The following is a 23,626-nucleotide window of genomic DNA, read 5'->3' as shown; positions in this document are numbered from 1 at the left end:
TTAGTCCAGGTCTGTGAGGAGATCCCTCAGGAGACCATCCGCCACCTCATCAGGAGCATGCCCAGGCGTTGTAAGGTCATACAGGCATGTGGAGGCCACACACACTGCTGAGCCTCATTTTGACTTGTTTTAAGGGCATTACATCAAAGTTGGATCAGCCTGTAGTGTGGTTTTCCACTTTAATTTTGAGTGCGACTCCAAATCCAGACCTCCATTGGTTGATAAATTTGATTTCCATTGATAATGTGTGATTTTGTTGTCAGCACATTCAACTATGTAAAGAAAAAAGTATTTAAGAATATTTCATTCATTCAGATCTAGGATGTGTTATTTTAGTGTTCCCTTTATTTTTTTGAGCAGTGTATAATAAATAGAATGAACTCATCACTGACTTGAATGAAGACTCCTGTTCTATTCATTCTATTTACAGTATATGCATTTAATCCTAACAGGCAAAAACCAGATGGATAATTTTTGGAAATAGGCCCAGCGGATTACATTTGGAATCTCTGAGACATGTAATAAACCAAACAAGTCACGAGTAGGATACATTAGCCAAACAAAATACAGATTTACTACGTAAACTATAATAACAGTTGTGCAGATTTTGAAAAGTAGGTAAACTGGTGTTCAACCTTCCCAAGTTCTCTCACGTCACCCCGCTCCTCCGCTCTCTCCACTGGCTTCCAGTTGAAGCTCGCATCCGCTACAAGACCATGGTGCTTGCCTACGGAGCTGTGAGGGGAACGGCACCTCAGTACCTCCAGGCTCTGATCAGGCCCTACACCCAAACAAGGGCACTGCGTTCATCCACCTCTGGCCTGCTCGCCTCCCTACCACTGAGGAAGTACAGTTCCCGCTCAGCCCAGTCAAAACTGTTCGCTGCTCTGGCCCCCCAATGGTGGAACAAACTCCCTCACGACGCCAGGACAGCGGAGTCAATCACCACCTTCCGGAGACACCTGAAACCCCACCTCTTTAAGGAATACCTAGGATAGGATAAAGTAATCCTTCTCACCCCCCTTAAAAGATGTAGATGCACTATTGTAAAGTGGCTGTTCCACTGGATGTCATAAGGTGAATGCACCAATTTGTAAGTCGCTCTGGATAAGAGCGTCTGCTAAATGACTTAAATGTAATGTAAATGTAAACAGGCATCGAATTGAACCCATACAGAATTTGAATGTAAGAAGAAATGGGCATTTGCCGTTCACTTGCATGTGAATTGATGACAATTGCAATCATTAAGAGACTAGTGATTTTCTTTATTGACAAGGATACTTGAAGTGGTCTATTGATCAATAGTACATAAATCTAATACTCCCGTTTCAAATGACAAGAGGAGCAATATAAAAGACAGCCTCATTTGTCTGACCACTACTCAATGTTTAGTTTATAAATAGTACAGAGCAGTCCAAATATCCATACAACAGAGAATGTACAGCGAATGTGCATTGTTATATTAAATTGTGCTAAGAAAAATGTTACATACTTTCGAGGGATGCAGAATTACTGTTGTTTAAATGTATTCCTTCCATCTCTGGATAAGAGCGTCTGCTAAATGACTTAAATGTAATGTAAATGTAATCCAACTTTGTTTTTTCCCCCTCCCCCAACTTGTCTTATAGCACAATGAACTTCTCAATCAAATTTCAAGAACGTTCATAGGATCGCGATGCCGCACATACACTTTTCTCCGTACCATGTCACACAGACCATATGGAGCAAATACATCAACAGCGTAGCCTATACACCAGGGGGTTTGGGGGCTCTGTTGTGTCCAGATCGAAAACAAATCTTACTTCAATCTTAATAGAAAGTCACCAGCAGGTGATCAATCAAATAAAAACATTATGTAACGCACACCGGTCCACCCAGAGATTTAAAAACAAATCAGTTACTTCAAACTTTATTTTTTATTTGCAAGCATGTAGGTTTCCAAGACATTCTGAAATTAACCTACCCAGACCTTTGTGTCGACAGAAAAGTGACCATGTGCCAACCCCCGAGCGACCGATTTGTGAAGTATGTTGAAACTTAAGGTAAGAGAATAGGGAAACTAACAATAGCTGTCTTTGGGTTCTAACCGCATGTGGGGGGGAAACTGAGTAGAATTTCACAGTAGCTTTGGCAAGACCGTCCGTTGAAAGGAGGGATGGGGATATGTTCAAGTTTGACAAGTTAGTTCTTACAATTAATATTTCCAGGTCAATACATTGTCAGAATTCCATATAAATATACATTTAACAGATTAGTACAAAAAAAAAATCAAATAGGCTAACCATGAACGTAATATGTTGGGAGTAGATGCTTGACATTTCTGCAGTGTAGGCCTACTTAAAAAAGGCAGTCAAAGGGAGACTATATGCGCGTAAAAATTCCCAGAATTATCCAAACAGAAAACTAAATCATGACATTTCTCAAATTAAACCATAATGGTATTTTTCAGGTTTTAGTTGTTTGTTAGTTACAGAAACTGCTCTGGCTGTTGAGGTGTTACATACTCTGATTATTTTAGTGACAATATGACAGTATAGCTTTTAAAAAGCTATTTTCTGTCAATAAATTAGCATGATTAAGTACATTTGAACATTTGAACAAACATTTGAAGTTGCTATTTCAAGTGGTTTTGTTTTTTTCTAACTATTAGGAATGTTTTGCTCTGCAGAGTGATATTGTGTGGAAACTTATCCCAACTGTACATGTTTGAAATTAACATACTACATTAGTAACCTACTGGTCATTCAGGGATCATACAGAAGAAGGGCAAGGATAATACACAAAGATCCAGTTCATGTTCACAATTAAACACATTCCAGGATAAGGATGATCAGAAGCCTTTTCTCAATCCTCAGAGAGCAATCTGTGAAAGTGGTCCGTCCTCCTCTTCAGTACTTCCCGGAAATCATCCTACAGAAAAATTGTGATTTCAAATTAGTAAACATCAACTATTTCTTTGGTAGGTCAATTGCTGGGGATGTTTCTTGTGGAATACAAGTGGTCTTGAACAACATTTCCAAACATAAGACAAGTTTGACTTGTGGTATTTTGTAGAAGACTGGCTAAGTGTTTAGAGATTGACTCAAGGTTTGTTCCTCTGCTTTCTCTACACCCAAGGGAACATGTTTTTCACAAGGATCCCATTGTATATCTACTTCCCGAATTAGAGCTCTGTAGCATGTGACGTTTGTTTGGTCTTCTAGGATTAAATCCAGTTTGGCAAGTATACTGAACATAAATAAATGCAACATGAAACGATTTCAACAATCCTACTGAGTTTATACATAGAAATCATTCAATTGAAATATATTCATTAGGCTCTAATCTATGGATTTTACATGACTGGGCAGGGGTGCAGCCATGGATGGGCATAGGCTCAGTCAAAATTAGTTTTCCCCCCAACAGACAGAAATATTTCTAATTTTCATCAACTGTCCAGGTGGCTGGTCTCAGACAATCGCACAGCTGAAGAAGCCAAATGGAGATCTGGGGCTAGCCTGGTTACACGTGGTTTGCGGTTGGACTTAATACCATATTCTCTCAAAATACGTTGGAGACGGCTTATGGTAGAGCAATGAACATTCAATTCTATGGCAACAGCTCTGGTGGACATTCATGCAGTCAGCATGCCAATTGCACGCTCCTTTAAAACTTGAGACATCTGTGGCATTGTGTTGTGATAAAATTGCACATTTTAGAGTGGCCTTTTATTGACCCCAGCACAAGGTGCACCTGTGTAATGATCATGCTGTTTAATCAGCTTCTTGATATGCCACACCTGTCCAGGAGATGGATTATCCTATCAAAAGGAGAAATGCTCACTAACAGGGATGTAAACAATCTTGTGCACAACATTTGAGAGAAATAAGCTTTTTGTACATGTGGAAAATGTATTATTTCATGAAACATGAGACCAACACTTTACATGTTGGGTTAATATTGTTGTTCAGTATAGGTAGCAAATTATGGAAATGTAAAGATTTCTTTAAAAAAGACAATACCCAAAATAAAAATACTTATGCCCTGTGAGGTGGGATACCAAATCATTGTCAACTTACTGCTCCTGACAGTCTCTCAAGACACGGGATGAGCTTCTGAAGTTCTTTGTCATCGTCATTTCCAGACCAGCTTTTGATGGGAAGCACATTCATCAGCTGCAGAAATAAAAGTAGGAAGTTAAGTATATTAAAACCACTCTGCATCCAAAAAAACAACAAATCATTTTATAATTAAGTGAATAACAACATCACAGCAAATGTACATGGTAGGGGTACGTGTGTGGAGCGTTGTCCAAAACCACTGTCTTAGCAAGGTCCCTCTCAAGTACACCCAAGTCCTTGACATAGTGCCCCAGAACACAGGTACAGTTCTGTTGATACAAACGGTGTCTATAAAAGGAAAAAAAAATTCAAAAAGGAGATTAATGCACATTTCAAGTACATCCAAATATCAACTGAAATATGGTCCTCAAATCAGATGATATTGTCAGCCTGTCTCTGGTAAACAAAACTCTGCAGCTGCAATATCTCTAAAACAATACAGCAAAACAAGTATGGCTAAAATAACAGACCGGAACACAAGTCACAATGTTAAATTCTCATACCGAAAAAGCCTTCTCTTTGGGTCCAAGATGTCCAGGATTTTATCTGCATATTCTTTCTTCGCAGATGTATAAACAAACATCTGAAAACAAACACATTTGATATATTTAATTAAATGTCCTTAACCCCCTTGAGTTGGTCCATGCCCCTGCAAAAATCAATTAGCGTAATACAAAAATCCCTATACAAATTCATCAGTTTAAACCAGATGTTTTTTTGTTACATTGAATGCATCTCAATCCAACACATCTGTGGTGAAAGGTGACAGAGCTACAGTGGTGTTTGCCAGACCATGAGAGATCCCGAAAATTGGTCACAAAATCGTCAGTAGCGTCCAAACAGTTTGGCCTACAAACTATTATGACCCCTCTATGGAAAGACGACTCTCACGAACACGATGGTGTTCAGAAAGTATTCAGACGCCTCGACTTTCTCCACATTCTAAAATGTATTATATTGTTCCCCCCCTTATCAATCTACACAATAGTGACAAAGTAAAAACAGTTTTTTCCATTTATATATATATAAAAAACAGATATCACATTTACAGAAGTACTCAGACCTTTTACTCAGTACTTTGTTGAAGCACCGTTGGCAATGATTACAATCTTGAGTCTTCTTGGGTATGACTACAAGCTTGGCACACCTGTATTTGGAGAGTTTCTCCCATTCTCTTCTGCAGACCCTCTCAAGCTGTGTCAGGTTGGATGGGGAGAATTGCTGCACAGCTATTTTCAGGTCTCTCCAGAGGACATTCCGAGAATTTACCCAAAGCATCTCCTGCATTGTACTGGCTGTGTGCTTAGGGTCGTTGTCCTGTTGGAAGGTGAACCTTTGCTCCAGTATGACTTCCTGAGCACTCTGGAGCAGGTTCTCATCAAGGATCTCCCTGTACATTGCTCCGTTTAGCTTTTCCTTGATCCTGACTAGTCTTCCAGTCCCTGCTGCTGAAAAACATCCCCACAGCATGATGCTGCCAACACCATTCTTCACCGAAGGGCTGATGCAAGGTTTCCTCCAGACATGGCGCTTGGCATTCAGGCCAAAGAGTTCAATCTTGGTTTCATTAGACCAGAGAATATTTTTTCTCATTGTCTGAATCCTTTAGGTGCCTTTCGGCAAAGTCCAAGCAGGCTGTCATGTGCCATTTACTGAGGAGTGGCTTCCATCTGGCCACTCTACCATAAAGGCCTGATTGGTTGTCCTTCTGGAAGGTTCTCCCATCTCCACAGAGGAACTCTTGAGCTCTTTTAGAGTGACCATCGGGTTCTTGGTCACCTCCCTGACCAAGGTCCTTCCCCCCCGATTGAGTTGGAACTACCAAAACCTATTTTCATTTAAGAATGGAGGAAACTCTGACCTTAAAATGCTGCAGAATTGCATCTTGTCTCAGAGCTCTACTGACAATTCCTTCGACCGCATGGCTTGGTTTTTGCTCTGACATGCACTGTCAACTGTGGGACTTTATAGACAGGTGTGTGCCTTTCCAAAGCATTTCCAATCAATTGAATTTACCACAGGTGGACTCCAATCACATTGCATTTACATCTTAAGGATGATCAATGGAAACAGGATGTACCGGAGGTCAATTTCAAATCTCACACCAAATGTTTTGAATACTTTTTTTAAACATTTGCAAAAAATTCTAAAAACCTAACAAAATGTGGAAGAAGTCAATGGGTCTGAATACTTTCCGAATACGCTGTAGCTTAGTAGAACCCCCACAATGGCTGAAAAGTTCAGTATGTTGCAACAAAAAAATATATATATATGGGTACAGCACACATAAGAACTTGGCAATCAAGCCTAGAAGCATACCTCAAAATGTTTTGTCATGGCTTCCAGAAATTCTTTCACATGTGGTCGTAGAATCACGTAGACCTATTGAGTTAAGAGAATATATTACAATCTTCTCTGTTACTGTCATTATAAAACAGGCATTCATTCTATCTAAAAAAAATAATATTTTAAATAAAATCAACACCAGTCATTACAAGTCTAGAAGGAACTGGTTGATACACTCACCTTGTACGGATTGTCCTGGAAACATGTGCGGAAGGTGTACTCTGCATCCTCAATCACATTCAGAGAGCTGTACATGAGTGTTTCATCCTAGAACACAGAAATAATTCCAAACAATTGGTACCACAGTGTTTGATTTAATAAAATAAATATTCATATAAAAAATATATAAAAAATAAAATAAAAAAATAATAATAATAAAAATAAATAAATAAATCAAATAAAAAATAAATAAAAAAAATCAGGTAAATGCTTTGTTTAGTCACTGAACTCAAAAAGTTAAACCCAACACTCACCAGATCTAAAACTAGCGTAGCTTGGGGAGTACTCCTCGTCTTAGGTGGAATGTCTCTTATGCAGGGTTTGGATTGCTGGCATTTGGATGGAATGTTCTTCATGAAAGCAAAGCTAAAGACAACAATGCAACAGATTCAAAATACTTTCAGTGAGTCCTCCAGAACCACGGACAATGGGAAAGCGATTCTGGGCAGTGGATTATTTCAGAGTTGCATCACAAAGCAGGAACTATTAAGTCGGTCAGACTGGCCAGCTAACTTGTAAATGATTTGATACCATTTTGGTGGTTTGTTGGTAACTCTTTGATCCTGCATTTTAATATAACCCCATAGGTGATTCAACTCAATAAGTAGACATTGAATTTAATAATATATGATATGGCATGCAGAAGGGATGCACCAATGTTTTTTTTCTGATACATGTAACCGATATTTTCAATTTTAGCAACCTTTTAAGCACTCGAGTACAGTTAAATAGTTAACACACACATCGGCGCAGCGGTCTAAGGCACTGCATCTCAGTGCAAGAGGAGTCACTACAGTCCCTGGTTCGAATCCAGGCTATCAGGCTATATCACATTCGGCCGTGATTGGGAGTTCCATAGGGCGGCGCACAATTGGCCCAGCGTCGTCCAGGTTTGGCCCGGGAAGGCAGTCATTGTAAATAAGAATTTGTTCTTAACCATCTTGCCTAGTTAAAATAAAAGGTCACACACACAAAAAGTTATTTTATTGCCATTTACAAAATGTCCCCAATTACCAGTAAAACAATCAAAACCTATTTCTTTCACTTACTTGCTGTTTCATTGTTCATTTGTTCAGTCGTTTCATTCTCAACCAGGATTTCATCATACATGTCAAGCAGTGAAGTTTCAGCTGTCTGTCTATGGCCTCTCTTCCTCGGTGCACACTGTCACTGTGTCCATTTCCATCTTGTCCAGTTGTGTATGTAACATTTCACGTAAACTCTGCTTCTTGTCTGCGTCAAAGTAGCGGTCCTTGTACTTAGCATCGAGCATGGTGGCAACACAGTAAAAAGGCTCAGAGAGAATACCACCGAATCGCTTGTTCACAGCCTTCAGTACTTTTGTAAGTTAACCCCACGGTCTGTGTCGGCAGTTGTTGAGCAGGCGTTTCAATGCCATGACAGAGGGTATCACGTCTGCTGCAGACACAGTTAATTAGCTTATTTCTCAAGTCAGTGCGATTGGTGATAGGAGTGTGTTCATTTTTCCAAGTTTCAAACATGTTCTCAAATGCCATTGAAATGGCAGCAGCGGTAAGAGAACTAGCACATTCTTGAGCATGGAATATGGTTTGCCTCAGTACGTAATCCTCGTCGACCCACTGTGCTGTCAGACTCAGCATGCTCATGGGGCTGACATCGCTGGTCAAAATATCAGCCGTGACGCCCATAGCAAGTAGCATAATGAATTCCATTATTTTGCCGTTAATGGATTTTTCCTGAGTTGTCTCGTTGAAATTTTCTTACTCTTTCAAACGACTGCTCAACCTGAACTTATTAAGTTGTTGGAAGTGTGCACTTAGTATTTTTCTGCTTTTGTTCTGTGTAGCGCTGTATTCTTCATGGCGTCATTATCATCTACCTATCATCTATCATCTACCTACGTTATTCACATCAGCTTTGACATCGTTTTTTTGTCATTTTTAAGCTAATATCAGCCGATTCCGATATGCTCACCGATATATTGTGCATCCCTAGAGTGCAGCCCGATAATTGTATTCCACAGCACCAAGAACACAATATAAAAATAACTCACGGGCTGAAAGTGTCATTGCAGTCCTCATCTCCAGCGAGAAGGCTAATGGAACCATAGCCAAACACACACTGCTCTGGGCTCATCACATCACCACTGCTGGGGGTTCTCACATCTGAATAGGAAAAAACTGCCTTGATTAAAATGAATAGGACTCATTCACCCTGGTATATGACTAGACCAATTAAGATGTTACTGTGCTGACCTCATCCACTCTTGCCTCAAGAATCACAGAATGACATGCATGTTTGATAAACAATGCAAGTCCTTGCTAGCCTATACAGTAGTTTGTTAATTTGAAACAAATGACAGTTTCTCTGTAAACAAAAAGGGCTACCCAATGGACCCCGGAAAGTGCCAAATCATGATGGCCTATTCTCCAAGACGAAGAAAGTATGTTCTGCTTTACACAAAACATTTCTATCCGAATGCTGTGAAAAACTGCACACCCATGTACTAGCCTCTGGTCTTTCAGGCAGACTATCCCACCTGCATACAAAAGCTAACACACACTTGTATGTTGCCTAATAAATCAAATCTAATTGTCACATGCACCAAATACAACAGGTGTACCTTACCGTAAAATGCTTACTAACAATGCAGTTCAAGAAATCGAGTTAAGAAAATATTTACTAAATAGTATTTTTTATTATTATCCAAAAGTAACAAGAAAATTACATAACAACGAGGCTATACCGAGTCAATGTGTGAGGGTAGTGACTATGCATAGATAATAAACAGCTAGTAGCAGCAGTATAAAAACACTTTGGTCCTCGACACTTTTGGTCCTCGACTTGGCGCTCCGGTACCGCTTGTGTGGAAGTATGCAATTTTGAGCCTATACTTACTTTCCTTGGTAGGAGTGAGGAAACGGACAACGGGGGAGTAGATATTTCGCACAGTGGAATTGAGCGGAAAGGAGGGGTTTAGCTCCGACAACACCCGGTGATGGCGCATATTAACGGGGGTCTTGAAGTCCGGATCTAGAAATGTATACAGAATGATTCAGTCAGTATTGAGTTGCCATTTTGAAATAAATGTCAATAGAGCAATTGCATTCACCAAAATTAACAGGTACCTTCTCTTTCTTCATAGTCTGGGGCTGCCACCCTTTTCCTCCCACGCCCTTTTACAAGAGGACGCTTTGTAGAGGTGGGGATATCATCAGAGTAGAGTGACTGGTCGTATAGCTGTTGTACCTCTTCATCCTACACACAGAAAATATAATTGAGACAACAGTATGAAAAAGTAGCCAAAGGTTCTCATCAAAATGATCAGAATACCCCCCTACAGCTAAATGACGTAGAGAGCAGAGACTTACCGATTGACGGCCAAGTTAGCTACCAAAGCCTGATAATTTTAGCCCTACTAGCCTGCATTAGGTTAGCCCTACCAACCTGCATGAGTCAGCCAGTTGCTATCAACACCTAGCTTACAACTACATTAAACTAAACTAAATTTGAGAAAATACATAAACACCATCTAACCAGTTAGCCAGCAAGCCTAGCCTGGCCACCCAGCCAGCCTAGCTAGCCACCTAGCCAGAGAACAACCACAGACAGGATTAGTTATAAATATATTTGGAAAAACTAGGCAGGAACCCACAGAACACAAAAAATGCCAGCAGATAAAGTAGAGAAATCGACTTACTGATTGACTTAGCTACCAAAGTCAAAGAGCCAAGGAGAAGCAGCTTGCTAACCAATAGGATATAGGTTACAGGCTTCACATTCACGCTAAGCACAGAACCTGGTTTCTGTCATAATATCATTCCCCAACCCATGCCTCCCACTGGTTATATTAAGCCATCAAAGTCCTCCGGGGTGAAACGAGCACCACATACAGTAGAAGTGAGCATGGTCCCCATACTCCAATACGCAAGCTTCAACCGGACAAACCATTCCGACTTCAATTTACTTCTCATTTTTGGGCCACAAACGAGTCGTAATCCCTTCCTTGTGGGTAGTACAGCACTAGTTACAAATGAAAACGACTCTCATAACACTCACTCGCTCGACTACCAAACACACAGGACATGGTTTCATTGTGGATGTACATAGTAGCTTACCAGCGCCAACACTTGGTTTGGAATGTAATTACATGTTAGCATGGCTAGTAGCTAACATTAGCAAGCTGGAACTAGCTTCTGTCTTTTTTTTAGCGAGCTGGAACTAGCCTTTTTATTATTTTTATTTTATTAACAACAAATCAATACATAAAGCACACGAGGGAACAGAAGCATACATAGATTACAAACAATGGACAATCGAGCTAGGGGGTACAATATCACATTACAATTACACAAGGACCTTAAGGGACATACATATCCTTACAATTCTAACAGCTTTTTTGTTAGTAGAGCATATAACCGTCTTAAAATACAGTTAAATTTATTTTTGTAGGGTACGAAAATGTGGTTTTCTGTTTGTAAATTTACATTTGTGTATATGAAATTTGGCCCAAAGAATAATTAAATGAATTACAATAAAAATGTTTCAGCTTATTTCTATTGTATGTAAAGAATCCAAACAGTACATCTCTCCGCAACAGTGTAAAATCTTCATAAATGTGTTCAATTATAAACCTACTGATGTCTTGCCACAGTTTTCTTACATGAATACAATGCCAAAAAAGATGCAACACTGTTTCTGGGTGGTCATTACAAAAGGAGCAATTTCAGTTTGTTTTCCTTAAACTTCTTCATATAGTGGTTGGCAGGATAATATTTATGAATCATTTTAAAGGAAACTTCCTTAAATTTGTTAACAAGTAGATACGTGTGTGGCAACATCCAAACTTTTACCAACAGATATTATCAATAAATCCATTCCAATAAGGCATGACATAAGGTATAGATAGATACAACATCCTGCTGAAACAAGGTTTGTATCGCTCTGTTGTTGAATGGACCAAAAGAGAAACAAATCTTTCCTACTGATGAATCAGAGTCAATAGAAGGAAGGCTCTGAGGGTCAGGTCATGACACATTCCTGAATAACATAGCAACACCAGAGGGAATATAGAGGGAATGGCATCTAAAACAATTGCAAAATCTTTAGGCATTACAGGGACCTTGTAAAGTGATAATAATTCTTTATAACTGAGTAAAAGACCCTCTGCATTTACCAGTTGGCTCACCAATAGGATATTATTTCAGAACCAATATTCTAAAAACAAAGAAGTATTTTTATAAAATATATCCCAGTTATTCCATATATAATATCTGCGTGGAGAAAAATTGTGTTTATAAATTAAGGACCATGACAAGAAAACCTGCCGATGAAAAGCAGAAAGTTACACTGGAACTTTGTCAATATTATAATTGCAAAACAACATGAAATTAAGGCCACCAAAAAGTAGAGAAGATATGATGAGGAATACAATTCCAAATAGAAGTGGGTCTTCTTAGGAACGGTTTTATTCAATTGGTCTTAAAAGTATTATTTAAAAGTAGTAAAGTCCAGAAAATTCAGTCCACCATTCTCATAAGTGTTCATTACAACAGTTTCTCATGTAATGGGTACAGTTTCTCCACAGAAAGTTGAAAAGCATCTGGTCTATCTCCTTGCTTATTTTACTGTCAAGATATAGATAAGAGCACCACCATATGTTAGTCTAGAGATACCGTCGGCCTTGGTTATTAGGACTCTACCTTTTAAAGATAAGTCCCTCTGTAGCTTCTTGTGTTTTTTTTTTTAATAAGATGGTTCAAATTTAGTAAGCCTCTAGACTTCTGATCCTTTGTAATGGCCTGAATATGTAAGTTATTCTTTTACTGGAATACCATAATATGAAGGTGTCACACAATCTTTGACAGCTATGAGTTCACATTTATTAATGTTAAGATATAGACCAGACGCTTTGGAAAAGGATTGTATCACATTGATCGATATGGGAATTTGGTCTTTCAGAAAAAGTGTAGTATCAGCCAGCTGGATTATAATAATTTATTTACCAGCTATGGAAATACCTTGTACAGGACTATTATTTAAAGAATTTGCAAGAAGTTTGGTGATTAATAAAAACAGGTACGGAGAGAGAGAGGAATTGGGCAAGGTTGTCCTAACTTTTTATGGCTGCAGGGGCAGTATTGACTAGCTTGGATGAAAAGGTGCCCATTGTAAACAGCCAGCTCCTCAGTCGCAGTTGCTAATATATGCATATTATTATTAGTATTGGATAGAAAACACTAGTTTCCAAAACTGTCAAAAATAGTCTGTGGGTATAACAGAACTGATATTGCAGGTGAAACCCGGAGGAAAATCAAAGCAGGAAGGGCTTCTATTTTGAAAACTCCATGTTCCATAGCCTCCCTTTGCTGGATTTAAAGGGATATGAACCACATTCCTTTTCCTATCGCTTCCTCAAGGTGTCAACCGTCTTCAGACATAGTTTCAGGCTTTTATTTTTAATAATATAATATATGCCATTTAGCAGACGCTTTTATCCAAAGCGACTTACAGTCATGTGTGCATACATTCTACGTATGGGTGGTACCGGGAATCGAACCCACTACCCTGGCGTTACAAGCGCCATGCTCTACCAACTGAGCTACAGAAGGACCAGAAAGATAACATTGCGTCAAGTGGTCACATGAGTTTTGCTCACGCAACAGAGTTTGGATACGTATGGCTTTTCGCTCTCCTACTGTGAAAGTCATTTGCAGTTGATATATTATCGATTATATATTTTAAAAACAACCTGAGGATTGATTATAAAAAAACATTTGACATGTTTCTGTGGACATTATGGAAACTATTTAGAATTAGTCTGCGTTGTCGTGACCGCTCTTTCATGTGGATTTCTGAACACACCTCTGTTTGTTAGGCGCATTATTTTGGATATATAAAAAAAAATCTTTATGGAACAAAAGGAACATTTGTTTAACAGTCTCGTGAGTGAAAACATCTGATGATCAAAGGTAAACGAGTAATTTGATTGCGTTTCTGATTTTCATGACCAAGCTGCTAAATGTACACAAGGTTGTCGTGATCGATAAACTTACAAACGCTTGGATTGCTTTCGCTGTAAAGCATAATTTCAAAATCTGACACAACAGGTGGATTAACAAAAGGCTAAGCTGTGTTTTCCTATATTGCACTTGTGATTTAATGAATATAAATATTTATAGTAATATTTATTGAATGTAGCGCTATGCTATTCCGCGGTTGTTGATGACACTTAGTGGGATTGCAGCCATAACAAGTTAACTCAAATCTAGGTGAGGTGCCATGTATTGATGCAGGGCTCACCTGTAATGTATTGATGCAGGGCTCTCACCTGTAATGTATTGATGCAGGGCTCTCACCTGTAATGTATTGATGCAGGGTTCTCACCTGTAATGTATTGATGCAGAGCTCTCATCTGTAATGTATTGATGCAGAGCTCTCATCTGTAATGTATTGATGCAGGGTTCTCACCTGTAATGTATTGATGCAGGGTTCTCACCTGTAATGTATTGATGCAGGGTTCTCACCTGTAATGTATTGATGCAGGGCTCTCACCTGTAATGTATTGATGCAGGGCTCTCACCTGTAATGTATTGACGCAGGGCTCTCACCTGTAATGTATTGACGCAGAGCTCTCACCTGTAATGTATTGACGCAGGGCTCTCACCTGTAATGTATTGACGCAGGGCTCTCACCTGTAATGTATTGACGCAGGGCTCTCACCTGTAATGTATTGACGCAGGGCTCTCACCTGTAATGTATTGACGCAGGGCTCACCTGTAATGTATTGACGCAGGGCTCACCTGTAATGTATTGACGCAGGGCTCACCTGTAATGTATTGACGCAGGGCTCACCTGTAATGTATTGACGCAGGGCTCACCTGTAATGTATTGACGCAGGGCTCACCTGTAATGTATTGACGCAGGGCTCTCATCTGTAATGTATTGATGCAGGGCTCTCACCTGTAATGTATTGATGCAGGGCTCATCTGAAATGTATGGATGTCATAAGGTGAATGCACCAATTTGTAAGTCGCTCTGGATAAGAGCGTCTGCTAAATGACTTAAATGTAAATGTAATGTATATTTCAATTTGATATAGCTGTTACCATTTGCATATAGAGTCTTAATAGTCTTAGAGAAATTCCCCAAAGCCAAGCCTCTCAAGGGAGTGGAAGAGAAACCAATGCTCTACTGTGTCAAATGCTTTATAAAAATCTAAAAAATAATACGAAGCTATCCTCAGTTATCTATTTTACCTTTATTTTACTAGGCAAGTCAGTTAAGAACAAATTCTTATTTTCAATGACAGCCTAGGAACAGTGGGATAACTGCCTGTTCAGGGGCAGAGCAACAGATTTTGTACCTTGTCAGCTCGGGGATTTGAACTTGCAACCTTTCGGTTACTAGTCCAATGCTCTAACCACTAGGCTACCCTGAGTAGTCAAGTATGTCTAATACTAGTCTGACATTGTTAGAAATGTGTCTGTTCCTCATGAAGCCAGACTGTTTAATCAATGATTGCATCCAGGACTTCTTGAATTATTTTTGCAAGTAGTAAGGCTAATTCTTGCAATAAGATTTTTATTCACAAGCCCTTTCCCAAAAGTGTGAGAGCAGATCTTTAACTATATCATTATTTAATAATGAGCTATTTAGCTTCCAGTAGGATGCTCTACCAAGGTTAGTATCAGGGGTAAATATTTTGATATCAATGTAAATAGCCCTATGGTCTGTGAAGGGAGTAGAACAAATATTTGTAGTAACACACCCACTATCAATACATTTGGATATAAGCCAAAAATCTATTCTGGACTGTCTGGAACCTGTTTTGTTACTCCAAGTGAATGATCTGTCGGCCGGAAACCTCTCTCTCTCTCCATATATCAGTAAGATCAAACTTTTCCATAAAAAGTATTAAACCCAAATTCTGATTGGTTGGCCTACCTGGGGGCCATTTAGCAGTTGAATTATCTATTGTAATGTTAACCTCTGCACGGAACCCGGTAGCGGGATGAAATTCAACAACATATGGTGATCGCTACATAAATAGTCATATTAAGCATTTATGAAAATACAAGTGTCTCATGTTTTGAAAGCCTAGAATCATGCTAATCCAACTGCGTTGTCAGATTTAAAAAAGGATTTACTGCGAAAGAATACGATGCGATTATGTGAGGATAGAGCCCCGTAAAAAAACAACTATTTCAACCAGCACAGGCGTAACAAAACCACAAACTGCAATAAAATAAATTGTTTACCTTTGACGATCTTCCTCTGTTTGCAATCCCAATGCTCATTGTTACACAATGAATGGTCTTTTGTTTGATAAAATCCACTTTTATAGCCTAACATGAAACATTTTGTGAACCGCTTGTGTCGTGAATTCCGTCTCATTCCATTTGACGACACATTCGAGGTAAATACACACACAAAACGTGACTTTTCCAGTCATGTTTGGTTTCATTGCAATCAACTGGTTTGTTTGGTATTAGTGTTATTGGTTGTGTTAAAACTGGTTTGTAACACAACCAAACCTGATGGGTCATTTCGCGGGACAAATTGACTGAAAGAAACCGATTTGAAGACAACAAGTAATGACATCATTGTGCACCAATGATTTGCCCGCTGTTTCGCTGATTGACTGTATTTTAACCCAATGACCACTCACCGTCTTGAAATCTAGCTGGGTAGATAGCCAATGAGCTGAGGTAAACGGCAATATGTAATGTTTATGTGTTGGAAGACCAACCCATGTAGTAAACTCCGGAGTAGAGGTTCATTCGCAATTGACGATTCATACCGGAAGGAGCAAAGCATGTTGCGCACAGCATTGTTTTGGTAAAGCGCATATTTGCCCTCCGCTGAAATTGACCCCATCATTCCACCTGAATGGTTGTTTTGTCTTGTTCATTTTAAAGATGAAACAACTATAAAAAGAAAATACAATGAAAAAAAAAAAAACATGTTTTATCTAAACCAGATCTATTGTGTTATATTCAATTCACATTTACACAAACTTCAGATTGTTCTTTCAAAAGGTACTAAGAATATGCATATCCTTGGTTCTGTGCCTGAGCTACAGGCAGTTTATTTATTTTACCTTTATTTAACTAGGCAAGTCAGTTAAGAACAAACCCCAGGGTAGCCTAGTATGTCTTCAGGTGGAAATTGAAAAAAGTAGGGGGGGGGTAGCTCTAAGAGGTTAAGTCCCCTCCTATCAATAATAACGAATTGGGAAATTTAGATAACCAATGAAGTATACATTTCTCTATAGATTCAAGCAACTCATCATTCCGAATGTAGAATAGTGGTCATGTTTGGTGTTGTACCCGTAGACGTTTACAGTAATGAGTGTAATGTCATTGTAACTGATCACAAGACAAATAAAGTGACCAAAGGGGTCACATTCCGAGTGTAGAATATTACCAAAGGTATTTTTCATTGTAGTGACACCAGCAGAGCGTTCAGATCCATGGGAAAGCCAAATGTCGTTGCCCCACTTACTTCCATAAGTTGGCATCAGCCGAAATTGAGTTAGACTCTTAAAAAAAAAAAAGCTCAAATCTGTTTGAAATTGCAAATAAAAATAAGGTCTTGCGCTTCACATTGTTTCGTAACCCCCTAGCATTAAGAGAAACTATAGACAAAGACAACACAACAAAGATTATATAAAAGTATAAACTGTAGTAGGATGAGTCAAAGACATAGGAGCAGTGAACGTAAACGATAAGGAACCGAGATCTGCACCATTTAAGTCAATTTAAAGTGAAAATAGCTTATTCCATAACCTTTGAGCTAGACGTTATCTGGCTTTGAAATTCAACTGAAAATTATGTTCAAGACCAAACCAAGGGTTCTTGTAGTAAGAGAGACTAAAAACCCTCTTTAGTGTAATCAGGAACTATTCTGAGAAATAAAACAAATAATAATTTAAATAAATGGGTACCTACTATTTTAAGTGCATATGAAAGCTGATCATAAAATAATTTAATACAATATGTTTCACATATAAAACGTTCCTCAGACCTTTTTTGGAAATAAGTATTAATAACTAAATAGAGCAATAACTGTGTAAAGTCAGAGCAGACGTGTATGCCCTGTAAAACAGTATCTTAGTTACGGTATACATAAAAAAATAAATACATCTTTCAATCTTCTTCGTAAGTTTGTAAACAAAATTAGGTCTTCTGGTCATACAAGAACAAACTAATACATTGAAATACCTGAGTATTCCTGAAAAATAGTCACCTGATGCTTGTTAGGTAAACAACATAAGGAAAATGAGAATACCATGGTTGAAACCATCAACCTGTTCCTTCTAGTGAGATTTTAGGGTGGAATATGGATTTCTGAACCGTTGATGAAGCCTCGTCCTTCGACGAAGTAAGCAGCCTTTCCCTTATTTCGTGCTATCTTGATTGTTGGCCACAACTTGTTCCTTCTTTCTAGGTCCTCCGGGCTGAAATGCTCGGCGAAACGCATATCATGGCTCTGAAGGAAGGCGTTCTTCCTAGCAGCTTTCCAGACAGCATCCCTGTAGAATCTGGCAGTGAAGAGGATGATGATACCGCTAGGTCTTCAATCGTGTTGCTGTTGCTTCTTGCCGAGGCGATGCACAACGTTGATGGTATCACCAACTTTGTCCTTCTCTGCAGGCAAAACTTATTGGCAGATATGGATAGCCTCTCCTCGCTCATCTTCATTCTCCACTTCTGGCAAGCCATTTTCTTGTGTATTGTTCCAGATCAGTGAGACGTCACCACATGCAAACTCCAGTCTTTTTCAAGCCTTCGATAACCATGGTGTTCGCGCCTACCATTTTCTCAATGGCGTCACACCTGGAGTTGATGAGTAAGGAGAGGGTAGCCACGATGTCAGAGTTCATGTTGGGTTTTTTGGGGGGTGGAGGTTTGCACGGAGTAACCGGTAAAGAGGGGAATTCGTCATCGTCAACAGCATTCGAAAGCATGATGTTATCCATAGGCCAAGCGTGGTTATGGCAGTTGTCTATAAGCACGTTTCTCTCTTGTTGATTAGCAATAGAACGGCTAACTTCTGCCTTTTTTTGTCACGACTTTGCATGGACATGCCGAAATAAATGATAATTCCAGTCACAAGAAAGGTCTTATCTTGAACAAATAAAAATAGTTTTTAAAAAAAATTACAAAAAATTAACGATCTTTCTGAAGTTTGGTACGGAGCTCGGTAAAAAAAAAGCGTCTGTTCAAGCCGCCATCTTGACACCATCTCAATTGTTTTACTTTTCGAATTGTACAAACATAGCTAGGGGTTGTCACAAGTTACCACAGCTAAAGACTAAACCCACCTATTTCTACAATCTCTCTCATAATAATCTGACTATAAACCTTAACCACACTGCCAACCTTATTAATAACCTTAAATGAAGACCAAAGTGTTTTCATAAATCATTACGATAACCAATTTTGACAACCATTAGCTAGCTAACGTTAAACCAGTTAGCTATCAAGCTCCTATGCCAGTTAGCTACTGTAGTTTGTTCGCCAACGATAGTGCGTAACACGCATTCGAAGTTATCATATTAAGCCAAGCAATTTTGGCAAAACAAGTTTCTCGACTTACCTTTTGAGTTACGTTCCGCGCATCTCTCTTTGAGTTCCACCGACCGTTAAACCGTGCTGATGAAGGGTCAGTAATACTTCGAGACCGAAGTCTCATCTTCATGAACTGAAATGTGTTGTGTAGCTACACAAACATTACTCGTTATACAGCTTGTGAAAATAATCATGGGCTTACTCAAAATGTCGATAGGAAAAACCAGTTCCTGTTTGTGATTGTCTGTCGTCTCCCATTCGTTCTTGTGCCGTATTTTTTTTTAATCTACCGGAAGGTTCACACAACGAGAGTACAGTAGGAAGATGGGCATAAACTGCTTCTCCGATATAAATCCCCGATCACGTTTGTAGGCGATGTTGGTTATCTAAACTCATGCGCAGAATACGTTATCGGGTCTAACGGTCGTCTCTCGTCGAACTGTGCATGTAAAGGCCGGAAAATCAAAGGCACTCTGTCGATATAAAATATATTTTTGACAAAAATTAGATTGGAGTATTAACATGTTCAACTACTTAAGACATTTGCTCGAATCTAGGTTGTGCCTTTACATTTCTAGAAAATTAAAAACTAAGGAAGAATTGTTCACTTCTCTCATTGACTTCTCAATCTCCAAACCCTGACCTGGTCTGCTTGTTGTTTTACAAGCGTTCCCGGAAGTCTTGCGATGTTGCGCCTCTGTTTAGAAACTCTGTTGTTTACAGCTGCTGTGGGATACCCTTTTCATGCTACTTCGATACGAAGTGATTTTCGCTAACCCCAACCCCCTTCTTGACATTAACCTCAGTCTCCTAACCTGCTACGAAAAAGTCACTTCAGTATCGAAAATGTATGAAAAGAGTGTTTCCCCTATGGAAAGAGAGCCTATGACACAACTTCCGCTTTTGGATGTTAACAAGGCGACACTCAAGAGATAATAGAGAACACATCATGGATAATAACCCTTTTTAGCATGGGCATGGCCATTGAGGACTTCCACCATGCTTCTGCCATTTTAAAGTAGTCAACTAGGTGGGGATTCCAATGGGTTGTAGCCTCAATGGTGCTGCCCATGCCGTCACAGACACTATAATGGCACCGATATAAAGATTAATACTTTATCTTATGGCGACACTCCTAATGTAGCAAGCATAAAATAAATGCCTGAATCTTCTATTTCGCTTGAGGGTCTATGCTAGTCACTCAATAGGATATCCTTCCGCCTGGCGGCAGGATGAGTCAAGATATTAATATCAATTAATATCCATGCCAAGGGTGTGATGCGCATGCCCCCACCCCCTGTAAATACCTGGGAGTGTAGCATCACTTCCTCTTTTCATCCCTCAGCTATGCAGGTGAGCGAGAAGTGGATGTGAAGACTCTATAGGTGAGTTTTTTGTTGAATGTGTTGAGTATACTCCATTTTGGGCGATGCTTGCTCTTTGCCGAATAGTGAGTCCCATAGGGCGGCACACAATTGGCCCAGTGTCGTCTGGGTTAGGGGAGGGTTTGGCCGGGGGGCTTTCTTTGGCTCATCGCGCTCTAGCGACTACTTGTGGCAGGTCAGGCACCTGCAAGCTGACTTCAGTCACCAGTTGAACAGTTTCCTCCGACACATTGGTGCGGCTGGCTTCCGGGTTATGCAAGCAGGTGTTAAGATGCAGAGTGGCTTGGTGGGTCATGTTTCAGAGGATGCATGACTCGACCTTCGCCTCTCACGAGCCCATTGGGGAGTTGCAGCGATGAGACAAGATCGTAACAACCAATTGGATATCACGAAATTGGGTGAGATAAAGGGGGTAAAAATAAGAACAAAAGAGAGAGGAACACACAGTGCCCCCTCTGGTTCATGATGTCCACCCCCCCAACTAGGCCTAGATGCCCTGGCCCACCAGTGGCTGATTCCATCGATCCTGGACGGAATCAGGGAAATGGGTCACCAGGTCCTTCTGATTGCCCCGAGATGGCCATAACGCCACTGGTTCAGAACAATACTGTCACTCCTAGCGGGGACAGCATGGGAACTTCCACGGAGGCAGGGCCTATTGTAACTGGCGGGGGGCACATTGCGGCATCCGAATCCCTCCGGCCTGCAGCTGTGGGCCTGGCCGCTGAACAGCGAAAATGGTCTGGTTTAAATCTTGAGCCCTCTGTTGTTAACATCGTACAGACTGCCAGGAACCCGTCTAGCATGTCAACCTATGACACACAATGTGGCACATGTTTTGCCAGTGGTGTGAGGAGCAGCGGCTTGCTCCAGAATCTTGCGGCATAAAAACCGTGGTCCAGTTCTTGAGGTCTTTGTTCAATGCTGGCAGGGCTGCATCCACACTTAAGGTGTACGCAGCAGTCATTTAAGCATGTCATGATGAAGAGCAAGAGGGCCCTCTTGACAGCCATCCGCTCATGGCAAGGTTTCTTAAGGGAGTCTGTCGATTACGCGCCTAAAGAGCCTCCTCAGTTCCAAAATGGGATTTGGATCTGGTTCTTGGAGTACTATCTAGACCTCACTTTGACCCTTAAGACACTATAGACTTGAAACCTCTTCTTAAGACTGTGTTTCTGGTGACCATCGCCTCCACCAAGAGGATTGGCGAGCCCAATGCTTTATCTGTTAGTGTTATAATTTGTGTTTTACATTTTTTGGTTGAACCTTTATTTAACTAGGCAAGTCAGTTAAGAACAAATTCTTATTTGGCCTACCCCAGACAACGCTGGGCGAATTGTGCGCCGCCCTATGGGACTCCCAATCGCGGGCCAGATGTGAGCAGCCTGGATTCGAACCAGGGACTGCTGTGATGCCTCTTGCACTGAGATGCCATGCCTTAGACCGCTACGCCACTCGGGAGCCCCAGGCATGTGTTACACTGCGGCCTAATCCTGCCTTCCTACCAAGGATCCTGCCCCCAGGTCACGTGAACAGGGAAATCGTGCTAACAGCCTTATCCACCTCCATGCCCACTGGGGCTAATGATGTTGATGGATGCGCTCTTTGTCCTGTGAAATCCCTAAACATGTACGTGGAGCGGACTAAGGTGATCCGTCGCTCTGATCAGCTGTTTGTGTGCTTTGGCGATAGAGAGGCAAGCCTCTCAAAACAAAGGTTTTCACATTGGACTGTAGACATTATCCTGCAAGCCTAGCTGGTTTCCCAGTCCCATAGTCTGTGGTAACGTTGCCAACTCCTGGGCACAAATACAACCTGAGTCAACGGGCGCATAAGAGAGGATCACTTTTGTCAAGACATTGACCAACGTTGGTCACCGACTTTTAAAGCGTGTTGCAATATGGATATAAAAATTGTCTGACTTGCATGTCGACTGCATGAACTTTACAAAAATCATGTGATCAAAAGTCATGCAGTTTTTGAAGTTGCCTTGGTTTTGACGAGATCGCCTTCAAGTCGCTGCAGTTGCTTCCGACCAACTGCAACATGCAGCATCCATAAGGATACCTGCTTTGCATGAGGTAACGATTTAATAATTAGCATATAAACACCTACTATGCTGATGAGTGACATAGGAAGCAATGTGAATTGTGTTTACTAAGATGAATTAAGTGACAAGCTATTCAGACCAGCTTTCCAGATTGAACTTTCATAAACTACAGTACCAGTCAAAAGAGTGGACACACCTACTCATTATATTTTCTACTCATTACATTACATTTTCTATTTGAGATTCATCAAAGTAGTCACCCTTTGCCTTGACAGCTTTGCACACTTTTGGCATTATCTCAACCAGTTTTATGAGGTGTACCTTGTTAAACCTGGAATGCATTTCAATTAACAGGTGTACCTTGTTAAAAGTTAATTTGTGGAATTTCTTTCCTTCTTCATGCGTTTGAGCCAATCAGTTGTGTTGTGACAAGGGAGGGGTGGTATACAGAAGATGGCTCTTATTTGGTATGGCAAGAACAGCTCAAATAAGTAAAGAGAAATGACAGTTCATCATTACTTTAGGACATCAAGGTCAGTCAATCTGGAAAGTTTCTTCAAGTGCAGTCGCAAAAACCATCCAGCTCTGTGATGACTGGCTCTCACGAGGACCACCACAAGAAAGGAAGACCCAGAGTTACATCTGCTGCAGAGGATAAGTTCATTAGAATTACCAGGCTCAGAAAATGCAGCCCAAATAAATGCTTCAGATTTCAAGTAACAGACACATCTTAACATCAACTGTTCAGACTGCGTGAAATCAGGCCTTCATCATCAAAATGCTGCAAAGAAACCACTACTGAAAGGACACCAATAATAAGAAGAGACTTGCTTGGGCCATGAACCACGAGCAATGGACATTAGACCGGTGGAAATCTGTCCTTTGGTCCGATGAGTCCAAATTTGAGATTTTGGTTCCAACCACTGTGTCTTTGTGAGACGCAGATTAGGTGAACGGATGATCTCCGCA

The 23,626-nt window shown here is 40.2% G+C and overlaps 1 protein-coding gene across 1 annotated transcript; it reads right to left on the bottom strand.

Moving 5' to 3' along the window:
• Positions 1-1,244: 1,244 nt before the first annotated feature.
• LOC118388438 (CTD small phosphatase-like protein 3) lies at positions 1,245-20,040 on the bottom strand. Its single transcript, XM_035777524.1, has 11 exons — positions 19,251-20,040; positions 9,776-9,905; positions 9,546-9,680; positions 8,701-8,812; positions 6,920-7,031; positions 6,627-6,713; positions 6,420-6,482; positions 4,604-4,683; positions 4,262-4,388; positions 4,059-4,154; positions 1,245-2,910 (listed from the first exon to the last, which is right to left on the bottom strand). Exons 1-11 carry the CDS (start codon positions 19,350-19,352, stop codon positions 2,845-2,847), a joined length of 1,110 nt encoding a protein of 369 aa, XP_035633417.1. The 5' UTR covers positions 19,353-20,040; the 3' UTR covers positions 1,245-2,844.
• Between the last annotated feature and the right edge of the window lie 3,586 nt (positions 20,041-23,626).

This window comes from Oncorhynchus keta, chromosome 1 (genome assembly GCF_023373465.1).
Source record: "Oncorhynchus keta strain PuntledgeMale-10-30-2019 chromosome 1, Oket_V2, whole genome shotgun sequence".
NCBI classification, from domain to species: domain Eukaryota; kingdom Metazoa; phylum Chordata; class Actinopteri; order Salmoniformes; family Salmonidae; genus Oncorhynchus; species Oncorhynchus keta.
Note: the sequence above shows the minus strand (reverse complement) of the source record. Positions and strands in the feature narration are given on the sequence as shown.